The sequence below is a fragment of the Neoarius graeffei genome, chromosome 3, assembly GCF_027579695.1.
Source record: "Neoarius graeffei isolate fNeoGra1 chromosome 3, fNeoGra1.pri, whole genome shotgun sequence".
Taxonomy (NCBI): domain Eukaryota; kingdom Metazoa; phylum Chordata; class Actinopteri; order Siluriformes; family Ariidae; genus Neoarius; species Neoarius graeffei.
In genome coordinates, this window is record NC_083571.1 from 110638151 (window position 1) to 110660233 (window position 22083).

A 22083-nucleotide genomic window follows, 5' to 3' on the forward strand; every position below is an offset into this window, starting at 1 on the left:
CCAGTTAACCTAACCTGCATGTCTTTGGACTGTGGGGGAAACCGGAGCACCCGGAGGAAACCCACGCGGACACGGGGAGAACATGCAAACTCCACACAGAAAGGCCCTCGCCGGCCCCGGGGCTCGAACCCAGGACCTTCTTGCTGTGAGGCGACAGCGCTAACCACTACACCACCGTGCCGCCCGCAACTGAACTTACTTTCCTTTAATTAATTAATTAATTAATTAATTAATTAATTAATTAGGGCGGCACGGTGGTGTAGTGGTTAGCGCTGTCGCCTCACAGCAAGAAGGTCCTGGGTTCGAGCCCCGGGGCCGGCGAGGGCCTTTCTGTGTGGAGTTTGCATGTTCTCCCCGTGTCCGCGTGGGTTTCCTCCGGGTGCTCCGGTTTCCCCCACAGTCCAAAGACATGCAGGTTAGGTTAACTGGTGACTCTAAATTGACCGTAGGTGTGAATGTGAGTGTGAATGGTTGTCTGTGTCTATGTGTCAGCCCTGTGATGACCTGGCGACTTGTCCAGGGTGTACCCCGCCTTTCGCCCGTAGTCAGCTGGGATAGGCTCCAGCTCGCCTGCGACCCTGTAGAAGGATAAAGCGGCTAGAGATGATGAGATGAGATTAATTAATTAATTAGCTAGCCCTGTGATGACCTGGCAACTTGTCCAGGGTGTACCCCGCCTTTCGCCCGTAGTCAGCTGGGATAGGCTTCAGCTTGCCTGCGACCCTGTAGAACAGGATAAAGTGGCTAGAGATAATAAGATGATGAGATTAATTAATTAATTGATTGATTGATTAATCAATCAATCAATCAATCAATTTCCTTTTCTTGTAGTTTTATTTTCCTTTAATTTTTGTGCTGCACCCTCTTTCAATATGGGCTTATAGTCAACACTCCTCAACAGATCAGAGGTCTCGTATGAGTCTTCAGTAAAATGTGCAGAGCAGAGGAGAGACCACTTCGTAGGGGCCTAATGTGCCCATGAACTTCTCGCAAAACGCATCCAAATCTTTGCAGTTTGAACATTCTTGGACCAGAAATGCAACGTAAATCCACCTTCTGTCGTGTTGCTGCACTGGCCAGCAACACATCTATGTGGCATGGCAATAAATTAGCTCAAAAGGGAGGCTCGGAGTTGCAGTCAGCTCAGTGTTTTAGTACAGTAGAAATGGCGATGAGACCGATAGACTTCCTGCTGTGACGTTACGGACGTCAAGGGCATTCACTCAGACCGCTACCTATATGAATCACTTTAATTGTAAAAATTACAATATTAGATTTATTGTTAATGCTTAAAACAATTCCTATGCCATTCTTGAGGTCTCAAGGCATTTATAAACGAAAGTGAGGCCATCGTTCTGCATATATGCTTTAGGTTAGCTTTTAATTTCATTGTATTTATACAATGACAATAAATTCTGATTCTGATTCTGGATTACAGTTTCATTTGGACTGTAGGGTTTAGGGGCTGTGTATAAATTCCTATACTGGTGAAAAATTACAATATTGTTGGGCACTTTCACATATACCCCTTTTCTACCAACAAGGAACAGGTTCTTGAACCGGTTCCATTCAGGATTCTTTGAACATTGGTGCCAGCATTGAACCAGCCCACGGTTTTGCCAATTTTGAGTCTAAACGTTGTAATCAAAGATGCGTCATGAATGGATGGCATTGTGCAATGCACAATGGGAAAGAACAGTAGTCATAAGATGGTGGGGTGCATTAATTTCCTGTGAGATTTTGTTCTGTTATTACAGATATTTAATTCCAGTAAATTTTTTCTGAAGATGTATCCTTTTCTGTTGTGTTGTCCATTGCTGTGCTGACTTTGGCTCCAAATTTGATAACATGGTGGAGGAATTTTGGCTTCATTCCTATAAGGACATAGAGCCATGCTGTTCATGTTTTTTTTAAACAGTCACTGATATAAACAGTGAATCTTTTTAAGCTGTTAACAATCTGCAGGAAGTTATGGAGGTTTTTTTCCACATTGTAATTTACTCTCGGTCCCTAACAGTTTGTCAATGATGTGTGGTTCAGTGGGCATGGTTACCGGAATCTGTCTTGAGTCGTGTGGAAACATTATGGGAATCTACCTTGGTTCATGTGGAAACATTATGGGAAACTGCCTTGGTTTGTGTGGAAACTTTGCCAGTGCGGGTGCAAAGTTTGGACTCTGTCTACAAAATGCCATTCGGTGCTCTTCACCCCTCCCTCTGTCACGATTCATTGAACAAGGCACGAGACATCACAAATAAGGTTTATCACTTGAATTGTGTTCGGAATTGAATGCGAAACCTTGTATGACTGGGTGAATTTGCTGTCCAGTGCCGGTTCGCATTGTTTTGTTCGTGTGTTGTGTTAGCTGTGTGTGTGTGTTGGTGTGTGGTGTTCTCGCTGAGTAGCTCTCGCCTGCGGAGGAAACCATGGCTTGTGAACCCAACCACGCCCGTTTGCTGTGCATGCTGTCGTTAACGTTCAGTTTTTTCGTGGTCGAGGTGGTAGTGAGCCAGCTCACGTCATCACTTGCGATGCGCTTGGACTCTTTCTACATGCTGTTGGATGTGATGGCGCTGATCGTGGCGCTAGTGGCGGTGTGTTTTGCCGAGCGCACGCAGTCCACCAAGAAGAACACGTTCGGCTGGATCCGCGCCGAGGTGATGGGCGCCCTCATCAATGCTGTGCTCCTCACTGCGCTCTGCTTCACTATTGTGCTCAAGGCTATCGAGCACTTCACTGAGCTGCACGAGATTGAGAACCCAATCGTGGTGATCACCGTCGGGGTCGCGGGGCTCGTGGTGAACCTGCTGGGGCTGTGTCTTTTCCACAGCCATGGCAAGATGAAGCATGCCAAGAGGAACACAAGCAAGAGCGAGACGTCCACTCACTGCAGATCTGCTGGAGAGGAGACCAACAACCTGGTCACCAGAGGTCACGGGAGGAACAGCCCGAACGGCATGAACCCCGACAGCAGGGGAGCAGCTGGTGAGAGTGGGCTTTGAGTTCACACTTTCACATTTCACCTTACTTTTCATTCATGTGCTCCAGATTAAAGAGCCTATTTAGAGTTAAAATCACATTTACTCCAAACCAGAGGTTTTTTTTTTCCTTCTTCAGTATTTTTACAGGTAATCCTATCACCTTTTAATACCTGCTCAGGTGTGTTATGAGCCGGACATGAAGGAGTCACTCACTGTTCAATGAGTGAATGTAGTTGCTAGGCAACCAGGCACTGTGGACTCCCTAGCTAGTGAATTTTGCTAACTATTTAGCTGACTAGCTGACTGTTATGTCCTTTGTGCTCGGAGACCCCTTTAATTTTAATTTTAAAAAAATCATCCACATACCCCTCAGTGCAGAATAATTTTATGTAGTAATAAAATAATAGTTTCTTTGTTCTCTTTATTCACGATGGATTATCATATTTTGGCTGGTCATTGGAGCTTTTTATTCTTGAACGTTCCACTGACACAACAGGTCCAAGTTGACTGTGTTTATCAAGTTTCTCCTTGTTTTTTAGGTGTTCAGATTTAAATACCTGCATACCAAATTACTTCAAATGATCTGTCAAACAGGCTAATAATTATCTCATCTCATCTCTCATTATCTCTAGCCGCTTTATCCTGTTCTACAGGGTCGCAGGCAAGCTGGAGCCTATCCCAGCTGACTACGGGCGAAAGGCGGGGTACACCCTGGACAAGTCGCCAGGTCATCACAGGGCTGACACATAGACACAGACAACCATTCACACTCACATTCACACCTACGGTCAATTTAGTGTCACCAGTTAACCTGACCTGCATGTCTTTGGACTGTGGGGGAAACCGGAGCACCCGGAGGAAACCCACGCGGACACGGGGAGAACATGCAAACTCCGCACAGAAAGGCCCTCGCCGGCCACGGGGCTCGAACCCGGACCTTCTTGCTGTGAGGCGACAGCGCTAACCACTACACCACCGTGCCGCCCTTGCTAATAATTATAAGGACTCAATAATAAATACAATTTTGATAATAGTTCATTTAATGTAAGTTGTGAGTAAGAATTTAATTCTTGCAAATTTTCAAGCTAAAAAAACCCTGATTTATAGTAAAACAGTATCGGCTCCAAATCTTAGCTATCGGTGTCTTTGGTTACTAATAATAATCGGTATCAGTATCATCCCAGAAAAGACATATGGGTTAATCCCTCGTCATATGTCTCATATCACTCATCCCAGAAACACAATTTACTTCTGGTTTGCTTATATTAAGGTCAAATAGCTAAGCCCAGGTGACAAGACAAGTACAGTGGTGCTTGAAAGTTTGTGAACCCTTTAGAATTTTCTAGATTTCTGCATAAATATGACCTAAAACGTCATCAGATTTTCACACAAGTCCTAAAAATAGATAAAGAGAACCCAGTTAAACAAATGAGACAAAAATATTATACTTGGTCATTTATTTATTGAGGAAAATGATCCAATATTACATATCTGTGAGTGGCAAAAGTATGTGAACCTTTGCTTTCAGTATCTGGTGTGACCCCCTTGTGCAGCAATAACTGCAACTAAACATTTCCGGTAACTGTTGATCAGTCCTGCACACTGGCTTGGAGGAATTTTAGCCCGTTCCTCCGTACAGAACAGCTTCAACTCTGGGATGTTGGTGGGTTTCCTCACATGAACTGCTCACTTCAGGTCCATTCCACAACATTTCTATTGGATTAAGGTCAGGACTTTGACTTGGCCATTCCAAAACATTAACTTTATTCTTCTTTAACCATTCTTTGGTAGAACGACTTGTGTGCTTAGGGTCGTTGTCTTGCTGCATGACCCACCTTCTCTTGAGATTAAGTTCATGGACAGATGTCCTGATATTTTCCTTTAGAATTTGCTGGTATAATTCAGAGTTCATTGTTCCATCAATGATGGTAAGCCGTCCTGGCCCAGATGCAGCAAAACAGGCCCAAACCATGATACTACCACCACCATGTTTCACAGATGGGATAAGGTTCTTATGCTGGAATGCAGTGTTTTCCTTTCTTCAAACATAACACTTCTCATTTAAACCAAAAAGTTCTATTTTGGTCTCATCCGTCCACAAAACATTTTTCCAATAGCCTTCTGGCTTGTCCACATGATCTTTAGCAAACTGCAGACGAGCAGCAATGTTCTTTTTGGAGAGCAGTGGCTTTCTCCTTGCAGCCCTGCCATGCACACCATTGTTGTTCAGTGCTCTCCTGACAGTGGACTCATGAACATTAACATTAGCCAATGTGAGAGAGGCCTTCAGTTGCTTAGAAGTTACCCTGAGGTCCTTTGTGACCTCGCTGACTATTACACGCCTTGCTCTTGGAGTGATCTTTGTTGGTTGACCACTCCTGGGGAGGGTAACAATGGTCTTGAATTTCCTCCATTTGTACACAATCTGTCTGACTGTGGATTGGTGGAGTCCAAACTCTTTAGAGATGGTTTTGTAACCTTTTCCAGCCTGATGAGCATCAACAACGCTTTTTCTGAGGTCCTCAGAAATCTCCTTTGTTCGTGCCATGATACACTTCCACAAACATGTGTTGTGAAGATCAGACTTTGATAGATCCCTGTTCTTTAAATAAAACAGGGTGCCCACTCACACCTGATTGTCATCCCATTGATTTAAAACACCTGACTCTAATTTCACCTTCATATTAACTGCTAATCCTAGAGGTTCACATACTTTTGCCACTCACAGATATGTAATATTGGATCATTTTCCTCAATAAATAAATGACCAAGTGTAATATTTTTGTCTCATTTGTTTAACTGGGTTCTCTTTATCTACTTTTAGGACTTGTGTGAAAATCTGATGATGTTTTAGGTCATATTTATGCAGAAATATGGAAAATTCTAAAGGGTTCACAAACTTTCAAGCACCACTGTAGATTATCAGATTTTATGTATCATCAAGTATCAGTTATTCATTCACAATGTACAAGCAGGTTTCATGAGCTATTGCTATAACTGCTACCAGAAAATTTTTTTTTGCCTTGTTGATCTAACAAGTTGAAGAAAAACTTTCAGTGGCACAGAGCTCCTCAGTGCTACAGCATACGCTATTCTTTTTCAAATCCTGCCACCTGCACAGTCTAGCTGTTAGAACTGTTTTTACTCGGTATATTAATTACCACAAATAAATGCTGGACAAACATCAGACACACACTGCTATATGTTATCACTCAAAAATATATAGGAAGAGCTGTCACTTTTTATTCCTCCATGCAGCAAGAATGACAGATGAGCCAGTTGACATATGAATCTGGAATGATTGACATTTCTTTCAAACACTTTGATATTAAGCCCCATCCCTTCCTCCTGTTTCAGATTATTTTATTTTGTCTTCATCTTCCAGCCTGAAAGATGCAGTAGGAGGAGAATGTTTTGTGTTCATGAATGTGAAATAAAATCTATTAGCTTGTGTTTGAGTTGAATAACAGTGCACAAGTATAGTGAACATTAGTTATCTATACTCATTAGGTGTACCACAAAAATTCATCTGAAAAATGTGAGATTTTTGCCCGGGTTCATTTGTTTAAATGGACAGAAATATCACTTTTTTTAAGCTAAGAAAGCCTTTTTTTATGAAAGAGAAACAACAGAAAAAAAAATTTCATAGACCTGTAAAAAGTATTAAATTTAACAGTTTGCAAATACTTTTAATAGTTGTGATAACTGAGAAGTGAATTGAGAAGTGTGCTGTTCACAAAGCGCAGTCAAGCCTGTTGTGGTAAAAATCTGGAGTGTGCATATATAGTGTCTTGCAAAACCTTTCATCCCCTTGGTGTTTGTCCTGTTTTGTTGCATTACAAGCTGGAAGTAAAATGTGCATAGTGACAAACAATAATTAAGATGAAAAAACAGAAATCTGGAGTGTGCATAGGTATTAACCCCCTTTTGTATGAAACCCCTAAATAAGAGCTGGTCCAACCAATTAATTTCCTAAGTCACATAATTAGTTGATTAAGATCCACCTGTGTGTGATCAGTGTCACATGATCTGTCACATGATGTCTGTATAAATCAACCTGTTCTGGAAGGACCCTGACTCTGCAACACTACGAAGCAAACAACATGAAAACCAAGGAGCACTCTAAACAGGTCAGAGACAAAGTTGTGGAGAAGTATAGATCAGGGTTGGGTTATAAAAAATATCCCAAACTTTGAATATCCCAGGGAGCACTATTAAATCCATTATAGCAAAATGGAAAGAATATGTCGCCACTACAAACCTGACAAGAGAAGGCCGCCCACCGAAACTCACAGACCAGGCAAGGAGGGCATTAATCAGAGATACAACAAAGACACCAAAGATAACACTGAAGGAGCTGCAAAGATCTATAGCAGAGATGGGAGTATCTGTCCATAGGACCACTTTAAGCCATACACTCCACAGAGTGGGGCTTTATGGAAGAGTGACCAGAAAAAAGCCATTGCTGACAGAAAAAAAGAAGAAAACATGTTTGGAGTTTGCCCAACAGCATATGGCAGACTCCCCAAACACATGGAAGAAGATTCTCTGGTCAGATGAGACTAAAATTGATCTTTTTGGCCATCATGGGAAATGCCATGTGTGGTGCAAACCCAACACCCTGAGAACACCGTTCCTACAGTGAAGCATGGTGGTGGCAGCATCATGCTGTGGGGATATTTTCCATCTGCAGGGACAGGAAAGCTGGTCAGGACTGAAGGAATGATGGGCGAAAAGGAATGAGCAAAAAAAAAGGGCTAGATGTGCTAAGCTAACAGAGACATAACCCAAAGAGACTTGCAATTGTAATTGCAGCAAAATGTGGCTCTACAAAGGTGTGTGTGTGTGTGTGTGTGTGTGTGTGTGTGTGTGTGTGAATACCTATGCACACTCCAGATTTCTGTTGCTTTTTCATCTTTATTATTTGATGAAAAATAAATAAATAAAAAATACACACACACACACACACACACACTATATATATATATATATATATATATATATATATATATATATATATATATATATATATATATATATATAGAGTGTGTGTGTGTGTGTTGTATCTAATCCTAGAGGTTCACATACTTTTGCCACTCACAGATATGTAATATTGGATCATTTTCCTCAATAAATAAATGACCAAGTATAATATTTTTGATATTTTTGTCTCATTTGTTTAACTGGGTTCTCTTTGTCTACTTTTAGGACTTGTGTGAAAATCTGATGTTGTTTTAGGTCATATTTATGCAGAAATATAGAAAATTCTAAAGGGTTCGCAAACTTTCAAGCACCACCATAAAATCTACAAGATTTTCTTGGAAAAAAATTTGAAGTAGATTTACATGATATATTTCTGCATAAATATTACCTAAAACAACATCAGATTTTCACACAAGTCCTAAAAGTAGATAAAGAGAACCCAGTTAAACAAATGAGACAAAAATATTATACTTGGTCATTTATTTATTGAGGAAAATGATCCATTATTACATATCTGTGGGTGGCAAAAGTATGTGAACCTTTGCTTTCAGTATCTGGTGTGAGCCCCTTGTGCAGCAATAACTGCAACTAAACATTTGCGGTAACTGTTGATCAGTCCTGCACACCGGCTTGGAGGAATTTTAGCCCATTCCTCCGTACAGAACAGCTTCAACTCTGGGATGTTGGTGGGTTTCCTGACATGAACTGCTCGCTTCAGGTCCTTCCACAACATTTCCATTGGATTAAGGTCAGGACTTTGACTTGGCCATTCCAAAACATTTTTTTGCAGTTTTTGAAGCAGTTCAAACTACAACTAGAAATTAATATGTAATGTTGTTTGCATAAATACATTTTCTTTTTTTGTGAATCAGTTTAGTAACTAATGTTAGAATGCAGCATAAACCTTTTTGGGTGAACGTTTAGGAGGTTTCTAAATGTTTGTTCCTTTCCAACATTAGTCCTAAAGGATTATGGTTAAATTTTAAGTAATTTGTTCCATGATTTCTTAAGAAACTTGTATTATACCATGTCAAAACCTTGATTAATTACATGATCATTACATGGATATTGCTTATTTGGTTTTCATGTTCTCATCAGTTGCTGGTTTAAATGTTTTCATACTTTTCAGTTTGTTAATGAAACACTTATTTCACTGTTGTCTTTGCCTGCCAGTTTGTTCAGCATGTTTCTGGGAATTCTTGGCTTGTCTTTCACTGATGATTTTGCATTAAAATTGTTGGCTACTTTTTTTTTTAAACCTCTGGGAAGCATTTCTTGCTTTTCCCCTTTAAATTATCAACTAAAATCTTCAAAATCCATATGAATGTTTTGAAAATTTAATTGGATTCAACAACCCATTTTCACTGAATGCCTCCAAACATGTTGGCTAGGTGAAGTCAGCCAATTCAGTTTCTTAACTAAATTCTCTTAATTAAAAAAAAAAAAAATACATGAAGGATGATTTATGAGCCAGAGATGTATCTTTTATATTTTATTTGACATCTAATTAAACTAATGAAACAGTGTTTAAATATTAACCTGTCTCTTGTTCAATTCAGGTGTTTGAGAAGATTTTTATTTTTATCATTGCCATCTTATTTTGTTCATAATTTATTCACAAAATTCCCTTTTGTAGTTCAATTGACTAATACTGGTTCATTTGTTTAACTGCTAGAAATTAACAATCGGGGACATTTACTTCATCTTAATTTTGATCATGAGCCACTTAAGTGTTTCACGTTTTCTTTCTGCCTTGTCTGTGGTGTTTTTTTGTGTTGGTATGACAGAGTTATCAACTGTGCAGCTGAATGACGAGCTGACTCACGAGCATGACCTTGAGCAGGAGAATGATGCGTCCTCAGCGTCCCAGCTGAACATGCGTGGTGTTTTCCTTTATGTTCTGGGTGATGCTCTTGGCTCCGTCATTGTCGTGGTCAGCTCTATCATCTTCACCTTTGTATGGCGCCCATGTGAGCCCGGTGTTCCCTGCAAGAACCCGTGTGTTGCCAACACACACTGCAGTGGCCACTATCACCTTAACCACACGCTTGTGGGGTTTGGCGAGGAAGAGCTAAACAACATGAGCACCCCATTCTCCATAGCTGGGCCCTGCTGGGTGCTGTACCTGGACCCAACTCTGTGCCTCATCATGGTTTGCATTCTTCTGTACATGACGTACCCACTCCTGAAGGAGTCAGCGCTTATCCTGCTGCAGACTGTCCCCAAACAGTTCGATGTGAGTCTCCTAAGCACTCGTCTGCGCCAGATCAATGGTGTTCTGGCTGTGCACGAGCTACACATCTGGCAGCTCGCCGGGAGTCGCTTCATCGCCACGGCACACATCAAATGCCGAGACCCCGCCTCTTACATGAGTGTGGCCAAGCGCATGAAGGCCTTCTTTCATGATGAAGGCATCCACGCCACCACCATCCAGCCTGAATTTGTCATGGTGAGCTCCGAGTTGCACGCCTCACTCTGTGAGCTCTCCTGCCGCACGCAGTGTGCCACTAAACTCTGCTGTCAAAATGCCAAAGCCGCTGACAACAAAAACACAGGTATGGAGAGCGAGAGTGAAGCTGAACCCCCTGGCTCCACCACTCTAGAGGTCATTAGTGAGTCTCTGGAAAGCGAGCCTCAAGTTCAAGTGGCTTCAAAGGACGTGGCCATCACCAGTGAGGTGGAGTCATCTTTATAAGGACGAATGAATACAAAGAATACATTAATAAAGACACCAGAAAACATAAATCTATCCAAAAGGTCCTGTACAGTTGATGAATTCGAAAATCAGAGCCATTTGAGACAAAGAAGGATGCACCGATTCAATACTGAGCATGTAATGGAATTTGTGCATTTAAATCGCAAAGCAGGAAGAAAGGGAGGAGAAAAGTGAAGCCGAGAAGTGTTGCAGAATCAGAAGAAGGGCTTTTAGGAGACTTTGTGAAGACAGTGAGTGGAAGCTTGTGGAGATCAGGGATCGACTGCAAAGAGCTCCATTATCACAAGCGAATCTTAGGCTGATGAAGGAAATTGAAGCTTTGTCTGCTTGACTGTATTCTGTGAACTTTGTGTGTCATACTGAAACCTCTGTGGGGTTAGGGAATCCCTCTGCACTTGCTGCTTCAGCTGATTAGAGACCGGAGTGTTTCAGATAACAAAGTTATCTCTTGCATGTGTAAACAAACTGTGGGATTATGAGTAAAGAAATATATTTAGCATGTATTGCAGAGGAAGAAATATATTTAGTCTATCTTACAAAAGATGTTAAAGTTAAATGAAGAATATTTCCATTCCTTTTCATCGACACTTGCTGATGTTATAAGGATGTTCTCTGGTTTCTGATTTATTTTTGGCTTGGCTCATTAATGCCGCTTTTCCACTACAAACGCGGCTGAGCCGTGCCGTGCCGAGTCGAGCTGAGTCGGGCTGAGCGGGGCTGTTGGAGTTGCATTTCGACTACAACCGCGCTGAACCGTGCTGGCTGGAAGTGGGTGGACACATTGGGTGGAGTTAGCGAAAGTGGGTGGACGTCATGTGATGTCGTTAAGCAGCGCAAACAGTGACATCAGTGACAGTGGCGGAACAAGTCAGAGCCGGGCCGGGGGCGGGGCAAATGACCGGACCCTTTATTAAAGCTTATCATAACATCATTTTAGGCTACAAAATGTCCGCAACTGCGGTGTTTACCAATTTCAACACTACCGGGTGCAACTATGTTATTTAGTACATCAAGTCCTTCAAACGAACATGTAACTCAGAAACAAAAAACATTAGGATACTGTACATGGCTCATAATAAAACATCAATAGCCTATACTGCGCACATTATTTGAAGGGCATACGAATGAGCGCTCAGAGGTTGCAGCAGTGACAGGAAGAGTCAGAAATAAAAGGAGGGCGGTGCAAACCTCACTGAATGCACTGTGTTTACCAATTTCAACACTACGGGGTGCAACTATGTTAGTTTGTACATTAAGTCCTTCAAACGAACATGTAACTCAGAAACAAAAAAAACATTAGGCGACATACTGTACATGGCTCATAATAAAACATCAATAGCCTACTGCGCGCATTATTTGAAGGGCATACGACGAGCCTTGCGCTCCGCGAACTCGTGCACGATGCTCTGTATGTCACTGATTCAGTGAGCTTTTCAGCGGTAGTCTCACGACCCGAATAGTAAACAATAAACATGGAGGACATGGAGTCGTTAGTGTTGCTGGTCTTGGTGCTGTGGCTTGACAACGCCAACAGATACTGGCAAGAGCGTATAGATGAGGCGAGGCGCATAAGGCTTCAGAAATTCTCGTAATTCGTAATTCTTCTTCTTCCGGGTTTGCGGTGTTTACAGATCCCAGCGCGCTCGCGGGGCGTGTGTGGGCATGTGAGGACACGCCTCCTCACCAATCAGTGCACAGGGGAGTGTCTGCTCACGCCCCCAACCTCAGTCAGCACGGTTTGGCTCGCTTCAGCCCCACTCCAAAACGGTGCGAGTTTTAGGGGCTAAGCAGGGCTGAAACGAGCTGAGTCGTGCTGGTTTTTGGTAGTCGAAACGCGAGCCGTGTCGGGCTGAAGCGAGCTGAAGTGAGCTGAAAAAGGGTAGTGGAAAAGGGCCATAACTATCAAAGACACATGGTAAACCCCAGTAGGTTTTGGTTTGCCTCAGGGGTTAGGATGCTTAGAACTCAGGCTCTTATCATCCACATTTTTAAAGGTAGGCTATATTGTAGAAACCTTTTTGGTGACAATTTATCAGTCAATCTTTTTTTTTTTGCTCTCAGATATGATGGCTAGTTTCTCACGGGTTTACTGTTGATAGAATTGTTCATTGTAGCCATTTTTATTTCATTTTTTACTACTGTTTCAGATTCATTTTGTACTCAAATATTACACTGATTGCTTTATGTACTTTAAATAAACCAAAACCCTTTAAGGCTGATTCGTTAAAAGACAAAGCTTAGTATTGAGTTTATTAATTGATCTGAAGACTTCACTGAATAAAAAGACCCCACAGACATCTCTTCAAAGAAGCTCTGCCCTAAGGTAAGAACATATTTCCTGTTCTAGCGTAACTCTTTAAGAGACTGTCTCTTATGCTGCGGCTGAGCGCAATTTACCTTTACACAGAAAAGTTTCTGGTACTACTAGACATAGAGAAATTACACCTAGGTTTATTCAAGCATCAGTACGGAAATGATGGATCATATTGGATCTGATCTGACACCTATCAGGAAACACTGACTGATCTTGCATGTAAGCATAAGACACAAATCATCTTTGCACAAACCTCTCAACAGAAGTTAACTGTGAAGACATGTTTCACTCAGTGGCTGAAAGTGAAACCACAAGCAGTGGTCATTAGTTTTGTCCCAGCTCACTATTACCTGACAATGGTTGGTTTAAATGGGACTTGTGAATTTGTGCTTTTGACACAGGAACACATAAGCTCATTTTGAGTGGCGAAAGATGTGACAACACTGTTGCTAGGAGAAAGGGCTTTGGAAAAGGCTTTATTACCTCGCCTGCTACAGAGTAAGTGAGGTGAGGTATTGTTTTCGGTCAGGTTTCTTTGTTTTTGTTTGTTTGTTTTGTTAGCAACATTGTGGGAAAATGGCTGGACCAATCTTTATGAAACTTTCAGGATAGACGGCCATTGGTCTCAAATAGAATCTCCAACATTTAGTGGGTCATCCGCTCAAGGTCAAGGTCACTAAAAAGGTCAAACTCGTCTGAAATAGCATCTCTGACAGTCGTGCAGCTGCGAATGAGAATGAGAATCAGAACCACTGTTGGGGTAGTTACTCAAAAAAAAGTAATTAGTTACAAGTTCCTTCTGTAAATTGTAATGAGATTACTTTACTCGTTACTGCATTTGAAAAGTAACTTCACTACTCATTACTTTACTTTTCAGTTTCTTAATCCAAATTCCCAAATTTACCGTGTAGATACATGGACAAATATAATGGCCCTTTCATCATTTATTTTCAGTTTTCAGTAAGGGCATCTCTTAGCCTTTCAACATAGTGTATATCGTATAAATGTAAAAAAAAAAAAAAGGCATTTAAAACTCGGCCTTTCATTTGAAAGAACAGTAAGTAGGCCTGTCCATACAAAGAAATATGCCTCACTGTAAAATCCACAAACAACAGGATAGAAGAGGCTAGGTATGGTCTCGGCAATCAGATGGGTCAATCAGCAGCAACACATTAAGTTTTAAACACAGGCTTTGGGAAACATGAGACCCCACTGAACAAAACATAGGCCTACTCTTGAGAACAAAACCAGCTTGTTATAGGAATCATGGCAAAAAATTTAAGTGGTTAAAGAAAAATAGAAACAGAAATTGCACTTAATCCCATAAAATAGAAACAGAAAATGCACTTAAATAAACAGAAAATGCACTTTATCCCTTAAACTTTATTTCATTCAATTAATTTTTCTCTCTATTCTTTGAAATAGTGATTGCATCGCATGAGTAAAAGTCTTTCAAATCTTTTATCTGACAGCCTGTTCGTCCTTGGGGTCAGAACAATACTGCCCAGGCTGAAAAGCCTTTCGACTGGTGCACTTGATAGTATTGGAGTGTTGTATTGCCTTGCAATATCCTTAATCCTGGCGAACTGTCTGAGAAACTCCAAGTCTGATACGGGCAATTTCAATTACTCCATGACTTCTGTCTCTGCTGTGTAGGAAAAGTCAAGTCAAGTTTATTTGTATAGCGCTTTTAACAATAAACATTGTCGCAAAGCAGCTTTACAGAATTTGAGCGACTTAAAACATGAGCTAATTTTATCCCTAATCTATCCCCAATGAGCAAGCCTCTTCAAAACTCCTCTTCAAATTCCATAAAGTCATTGTGACTGGAGGGGGCAGGGCTCTGAACTGCTGGTCTCATCTGTGGCTCTTCAGGAAGCCAGGCACAACACTCTGAAATTAGCGGGGTTTTAACAGCATCTCTCCTTTTCTCATCTTTGAGCCAGTGGTCCTTGAATTTGGGCATTGTGGCAGCAGCCATGAGAGCATCCTTGCTGTCCAAGATGGATGGAAATCTTTGATCACCTGTGATAGGAAATAATAGGCTACATTAGGCAAACATATACAGTTTAATTAACCAAAAATATATAATATACTATATACTACAGAAAACATTTTTTTACAGCCTCATAAATATTGGGCTATATCAGCTATATATTAAACAAATGCTACATATACACTATAGGCTATTATGTTAGGCTATTAATTTTATTATTCAATATGTGTTTACCTGTACAATAGCATCAGGCATGCCAGCTGTCATCTGGGAAAGGCCATCCTTCAATGCAAGCAACTTGGACATGAGAATCTCCAGGGTTGGCAGGAGGGTGCCATAGTAGCAATCATCTTCTCCTTGTAGTATATCTAATGCAGCAGCAAGAGGCTTTGACACTGTATAATATTCTTTCAGGAACTGATACTCTCGCTCAGTGATAGCTTTAACACCCAGTCTAGAGCAAATGATGTTTAAATCTGTGATTGGGATTTCTGTGATGAGAGACAGAGCGTCATGAGATGAGTTCCAGCGTGTAGCAGTAGGTATGATGAGCTTTCTTTTGATCATATCCTCAACCTGGTCTGAAGCCACAGTAGAGGGCCTAGTTTTTGTCCGGAGAGCTGTACACTTGGCGAGAGCACTTCTGTAAACTGCTTTACATTCATTGTTACTTGTCAGCCATTTATCCAGGTAATTTTTTGAAATCAGGTTTAATGTATGCCATGCACAGTGCAGGTGAGGGGGCAGTGAAAATGGCTCGTCTGATTCTGTGGAGAGCGCTTCAGCAACATCAGTGAAAGTCACTTCCTCATCATCAGATAGCTCCTTGTCAGAGTCAGACCCATCATCAGGCTGACCGGATTCAAACATTCTGAAGGCTTTCACAAAATTGCTGCCATTATCTGTGATGCATGCCATTACCTTATGGGTTAGTCAATAGGCTGAATGAACCTGTTCTATTTCAGTAGTTAGGACATTGTAGGTATGCCTTCTTCTCACTCTCTTGAAGGCTAGAGCAGCCCTTTCACGCTTAAAACTAATGTTGTCAATCCAGTGAGCAGTCATTCCTAGGTAAATTTTATTGTTTGCAGTCCAGATATCCATGGTGGTTGACACATAATCCAGGGACTCAAAAGTTTTTCTAAGATTGGATTCCATGTCGGAATAACATTTGTCCAGGTAACTGCAAAATGTTTTCCTGTATGATGGTGGCATTTGAGTCGCAGGTATTTTACTTAGTATTTTTCTAAATCTCTGTGATTCGATAGTGGACAGGGGAAGCATGTCTTCCATGATATACCCTGGTACTAGTCTGTTCATTTCTTTTTGTGTTACCTGCTGTGCTCCAAGACATGAGAGAAGCTTAGCTTGTTTAGGGGGGGTTGGTGCCTGAGCATCTTCAACTGCCCGACGAGCCGGAGGATCTTTCACCAAAAGTTTTGTATTGCGATGCTGGCGTGCCAAGTGCTTTGACAGGTTGCTCATTGAGTTAGCAGCGGTTGAAAGACACCTCTCGCCGGGGCATACAGTGCATTTCACATGAATATTTTTGCCCTTTCAATCAATAAACTGAAAGTAATGTGAGTATTGTCACTGCCTGAAACCCCTTGTTGTCATGCTCCACCCTGGACATCCACTCGGGAGATTACAGATCTCCCATGTCAGCGCCGATCCGGATCCGGGACGGAAATTCCATCCTGCCTGCTTCCCTGTTCAGCAAGCACTCACCTGAATTCACTTCCTGGTTTTCACCGCTGCCTATATAAATGCCGTTCTCAGACCCAGACCTTACCAGAACATCTCGTTTGTTTTCCCTAGCTGTTTCTGTGCCTTAAATGCTTTTCATGGTTTTTTTCTCTCCAGTGTTTTTCCCTTGTTCATGTTTTTTTCTTTTGCACTAGCTTTTTCTTGTTTGTTTTTTTGCACTAGCGTTTTTTCTTGTTCATGGTTTTTTCACTAATGTTTTTCTTGTCCTTGCCTGCCTCATTTGTTTTGACAAGTTTTTGTCTCCTCTTTTACATGGACTATTTTTGCTACTTTTTCGTCTTGTTTACCTGTTTGCCATGCCCTTTTTCCCTTGATTAAAACCACCTTACTTATTGGATTACTGTCTGTGTGCGTCTTTCTGCTTCTGGATCCAAACTTCACCTCCACCACCCATAACAGTACATTCTGGCCAAACATGGATCCAGCAGAACTCGCCTATCTGAGGACGGCCATCCAGCAGCAAGGGACTCTCCTCGGGACCCACCAACAAGACCTACAACAAATTACCCAGAACCTCGCCACCCTGTCCAACTCACTCAACCTTCTCACCATGCAGGTGCAGTGCTATCAAGCCATGCCTACCCCTGCCCAGTCATCTCCTACTTCAGCTCCTGCCACCTCCTTTCTCCGCCAACTGCAACTTGCAGCACCTCAGCCCTACAATGGAGAACCAGGTACTTGCAGATTGTTTTTGTCTCAATGTTCTTTGATCCTAGAGCTGCAACCTCTGGCCTTCCCCACAGAATGCTCCCAGGTAGCATATACAATCACGCTTCTCACTGGCAAGGCCAGAGAGTGGGGAACAGCGGTCTGGGACGCCAATGTGCCCTTTTGTTCCAGTTTCAAGGATTTCTCCGAGGAGATGAGGCGAACTTTTGACCACTCTCTGTCTGGCCGGGAGGTGGCTAGAGAGCTCATGGAGCTGCGGCAGGGATCCCGGTCTACCTCGGACTATATCATTGAGTTCCGCATGTTGGCGGCATCGTGCAGTTGGAACGAGAGCGCCCATATCGATACGTTTCTGCACGGCTTGTCCGATGCCATCAAGGATGAATTGGTATTGTGGGAACTGCCATTGGACCTCGCCAACCACATCAACGCTTGGATCCAGCAATGGAGGAGAGAGAAGAACCGCCCCAGCTTCACCTCCTCTCCACTTCCTGCCGCATCCGTTGAACCCATGCAGGTAGACCGGGTTCGGGTGTCAGCGGAGGAACAACATCGCCGGTGGAGCATGGGGGCCTGCTTCTACTGCAGTCAGCTGGGACACATCTGCCGAGCCTGGCCGCTAAAAGGACGAGCCTACCAGTGAATCAAGGGTCCCTGGTGGGCAATGCTTAGAACCAGTCCCCCACTAATCATCCGTTACTCCCTGTCATCATTATCCATGACAACCAGCATCACCACCTCCAGGCCCTCGTCGACTCGGGCGGACAGGAACCTGATCTGCTCCGCAACTGCCAAGCATCTGGGAATCCCACTACTCACTCTCAATGTACCTCTCACTGTCCTGACACTCAATGGCACTGGCTTGACCACCATCACCCACCTTACCGCCCCGCTCACCCTAAGGATTTCCGGTAACCACTCTGAAACCATCCAGCTTCACATCATGAATGACCCCCACCTACCCATTGTCCTAGGATTACCATGGTTAATGCAGCACAACCCCCACCTTAACTGGGGTGACAACACCATCCTAGGCTGGAGCCAGTCCTGCCTAGCTTCCTGTCTGAACTCCGCTCTGCCTCCCGCCAAACCACTGCAGCCTTCAGCCAGCGAGTTCCCTGACCTCTCTCATATGCCTTTGGAATATCTGGATCTTAAACTCGTTTTCAGCAAGACCTGAGCAGTGACCCTCCCTCCTCACAGACCCTATGTCTGGGGAATCGACCTCCTACCTGGGACAGTGCCACCCAAAGGATGACTCTACTCTCTCCCGTCGAAAGGCAAGCCATAGAGAAGTACATCTCTGAATCTTTGGCAGCTGGGATCATCCACCCTTCCTCCTCCCCAGCAGGGACAGGATTCTTCTTCATGGAAAAGAAGGACAAGTCGCTCTGCCCCTGCATTACCATTCATGACCATGGCCTTTGAACTACTCCAGGGAGCCAAGGTATTTACCAAGCTAGATCCATGCAATGCATACCATCTCGTCAAGATCAGGGAGGGGGACGAGTGGAAGGTGGCCTTTAACACCACCACTGGTCACTACGAGTACCTTGTGGCCCCTTTCGGCCTAACGCACCCGCAGTCTTCCAGGCACTCGTTAATGACATCTTAAGGGACTTCATAAACATCTTCATTTTCATGTACCTGGATGACATCCTGATCTTCTCCCACTCCCTGGAGGAACATCGGGGTCACGTCCAGCAGGTCCTCCAGTGCCTGGTAGAGAACAAGTTGTTCGTCAAGGCGGAAAAGAGAGAATTTCACCAAAGCTCTGTCTTGTTTCTGGGATTCGTCATCTCCCCGGCGAGGATCCAGATGGACCCCCTCAAGCTCAAGGCAGTCGCTGATTGGCCCACCCCATCCTCATGACGAGAGCTCCAGCGTTTCCTGGGGTTCGCCAATTTCTACAAGCACTTCATCCGCGACTTCAGCACGGTGTCTGGCCCTCTCACGGCATTGACCTTGATCAGGACCCCGTTCAAGTGGGGGGAGGAAGCAGAGAAAGCCTTCTCCATGCTCAAGCGCAAGTTCACCACAGCACCCATTCTCACCATACCTGATCTAGCCAAACAGTTCATTATGGAGGTCGAAGTTTCCGAGTCAGGGATCAGAGCTATCCTCTCCCAAAGGGCCAGTGATGACAAAGTCCACCTATGCTCCTTCTTCTCTCGCCGGCTGTCCCCTGCCGAACGAAACTACGACATTGGTGACAGAGAGCTGTTGGCCATCAAGCTCACCTTGGTGGAGTGGAGGCACTGGCTCGAGGGGTCAGATCTCCCCTTCTTTGTCTGGACTGACCACAAGTCCACTAAACATCTCAATTCACGGCAAGCCCGATGGTCTCTCTTCTTCTTCTGCTTCCGTTTCACGCTCTCCTACCACCCAGGCTCCAAGAACGGCAAACCTGATGCCCTGTCCAGGATATTCTCTTCCCACCAGGAGGAGTCTAGAACGCCCAAAACCATCCTCCCTCCATGCTGTCTGGTGGGAGCTGCCCTACTTGAAGTAGAGACATTAGTGCAGAAGGCCTGCAGCAGGACCCCAGAGAGGGTAACTCAAGCAATACACCACTAAACCATCTGTTTATTCCCTGTTCTGTGCGAACCAAGGTGCTGCAGTGGGGTCATGGCTCCAAGTTGGCTTGTCACCCTGGTGCTGCTCGAACCCTGGCACTTATCCAACAACGCTTCTGGTAGCCATCCATCAAGGAAGACGTCCAGGAGTTCGTGGCAGCCTGCGACACATGTGCCCGGAACAAGACAGCCAATTGACCCCCTGCCAGCTTGCTAAGACCCCTCCCGACTCCTCATCGACCCTGGTCTCACATCGCCCTGGACTTCATCACAGGACTCCCCAACTCAGGTGGCAACACATGCATCCTCACAGTTATCGACCGTTTCTCTGAGACAGTCCATTTCATCCCTCTGCCCAAGCTTCCCACAGCTAAAGAAACCGCCAAATTACTTATCCTCCATATTTTTCGCATACACGGACTCCCCACTGACATCGTCTCCGACCGGGGTCCTCAGTTCACTGCGCAGTTCTGGATGGCCTTCTGCAAACTCATTGGGGCCTCCTGTAGTCTCTCCTCAGGTTTCCATCCCCAAACCAACGGCCAGGCGGAACAGGCAAATCAAGATTTGGAGGTGGCACTCAGGTGTATGGCGTCCAGGGACGCTGGTTCTTGGAGTAAGTACTTACCTTGGGTTGAATACGCTCATAACACTCTTCTTTCATCTGCCACAGGTCTCTCACCCTTCCAGTGCTCCCTAGGTTACCAACCACCACTCTTCCCCAAACAAGAGGAGGAGGTCATTGTACCCTCAGCCCAGATCTTCATATGCCGCTGCAGGAGGACGTGGGCATTGGCCCGGAGAAGACTCATTCACTCCGCCCTAGCATCCAAGAGGCAGGCCGACAAACACCACTCTAAGGTGCCCACTTACCAGGTGGGGCAACGAGTCATGCTCTCCACATGCCATCTGCCATTCAGAATTGTTTCCCACAAGCTGGCTCCCAGGTACCTAGGACCCTTCCTCATCAGCAAGGTAATCAATCCATGTTCCGTCAGACTGGCACTACCATTCACCATGCAATGCATCTACCCCATGTTCCACATGTCACAGCTTAAACTTATGGTCTCTAGTTACGGTTCTGAGGAGAGAAGTTGGGTCCCCATCAGGTTCATCTTGGATCCAACCCTCATCTCTGACTTCCACCGACAACACCCTGACACTCTTCATAAAGTGCCTGGAGGCGCTCATTGAAGGGGGGTATTGTCATGCTCTGCCCCGGACATCCACTCCAGAGATTACGGATCTCCCACGTCAGCGCCAATCCGGATCCGGGACAGAAATTCCATCCTGCCTGCTTCCCCGTTCAGCAAGTGCTCACCTGAATTCACTTCCTGGTTTTCACCGCTGCCTATATAAATGCCGTTCTCAGACTCAGACCTTGCCAGAACGTCTCGTTTGTTTTCCCTAGCTGTTTCTGTGCCTTAAATGCTTTTCATGTTTTTTTTTCTCTCCAGTGTTTTTCCCTTGTTCATGGTTTTTTCTTTTGCACTAGCTTTTTCTTGTTTATAGTTTTTTGCACTAGTGTTTTTTCTTGTTCATGGTTTTTTGCACTAGTGTTTTTCTTGTCCTTGTCTGCCTCGTTTGTTTTGCCAAGTTTTTGTCTCCTTTTTTACATGGACTATTTTTGCTACTTTTTCATCTTATTTGTTTACCTTTTTGCCACGCCCTTTTTCCCTGGGATTAAAACCAACTTATTTATTGGATTACTGTCTGTGTGCATCTTTCTGCTTCTGGATCCAAACTTCACCTCCACCACCCATAACACCTGTATCTGTCTCCATTTTCCCTCACTCATGTCCCTCTACACACCAGCAGCTACATACGGTACTCACTCAAATTGGTCTCTATGGCAACGGTGCCTAAGCATACATGCAGCATGCATGCACACACCACTAAAACAGATCAGAACTTTTCTGACTGACAAAAATGGCTTGGGTAATGCAGGAAAGCATTTTCCTGTAGTCTAGTAAAGTAGTGTAGTTACCAATATTTTTAGTGTAATGCGTTACTTTACTTCGTTACCCGTAAATGTAATAACGTTACTGTAATCCGTTACTTTGTAATCCATTACCCCCAAC

At 43.8% G+C, this 22083-nt stretch overlaps 1 protein-coding gene across 1 annotated transcript; it reads left to right on the forward strand.

Annotated features, from left to right (window-relative positions):
• The first annotated feature begins 2426 nt into the window (after window positions 1-2426).
• LOC132883838 (proton-coupled zinc antiporter SLC30A1-like) lies at window positions 2427-11189 on the forward strand. Its single transcript, XM_060917895.1, has 2 exons — window positions 2427-2985; window positions 9752-11189. The coding sequence occupies exons 1-2, from the start codon at window positions 2427-2429 to the stop codon at window positions 10657-10659; spliced, it is 1467 nt and encodes a 488-aa protein (XP_060773878.1). The 3' UTR covers window positions 10660-11189.
• Window positions 11190-22083: the final 10894 nt, after the last annotated feature.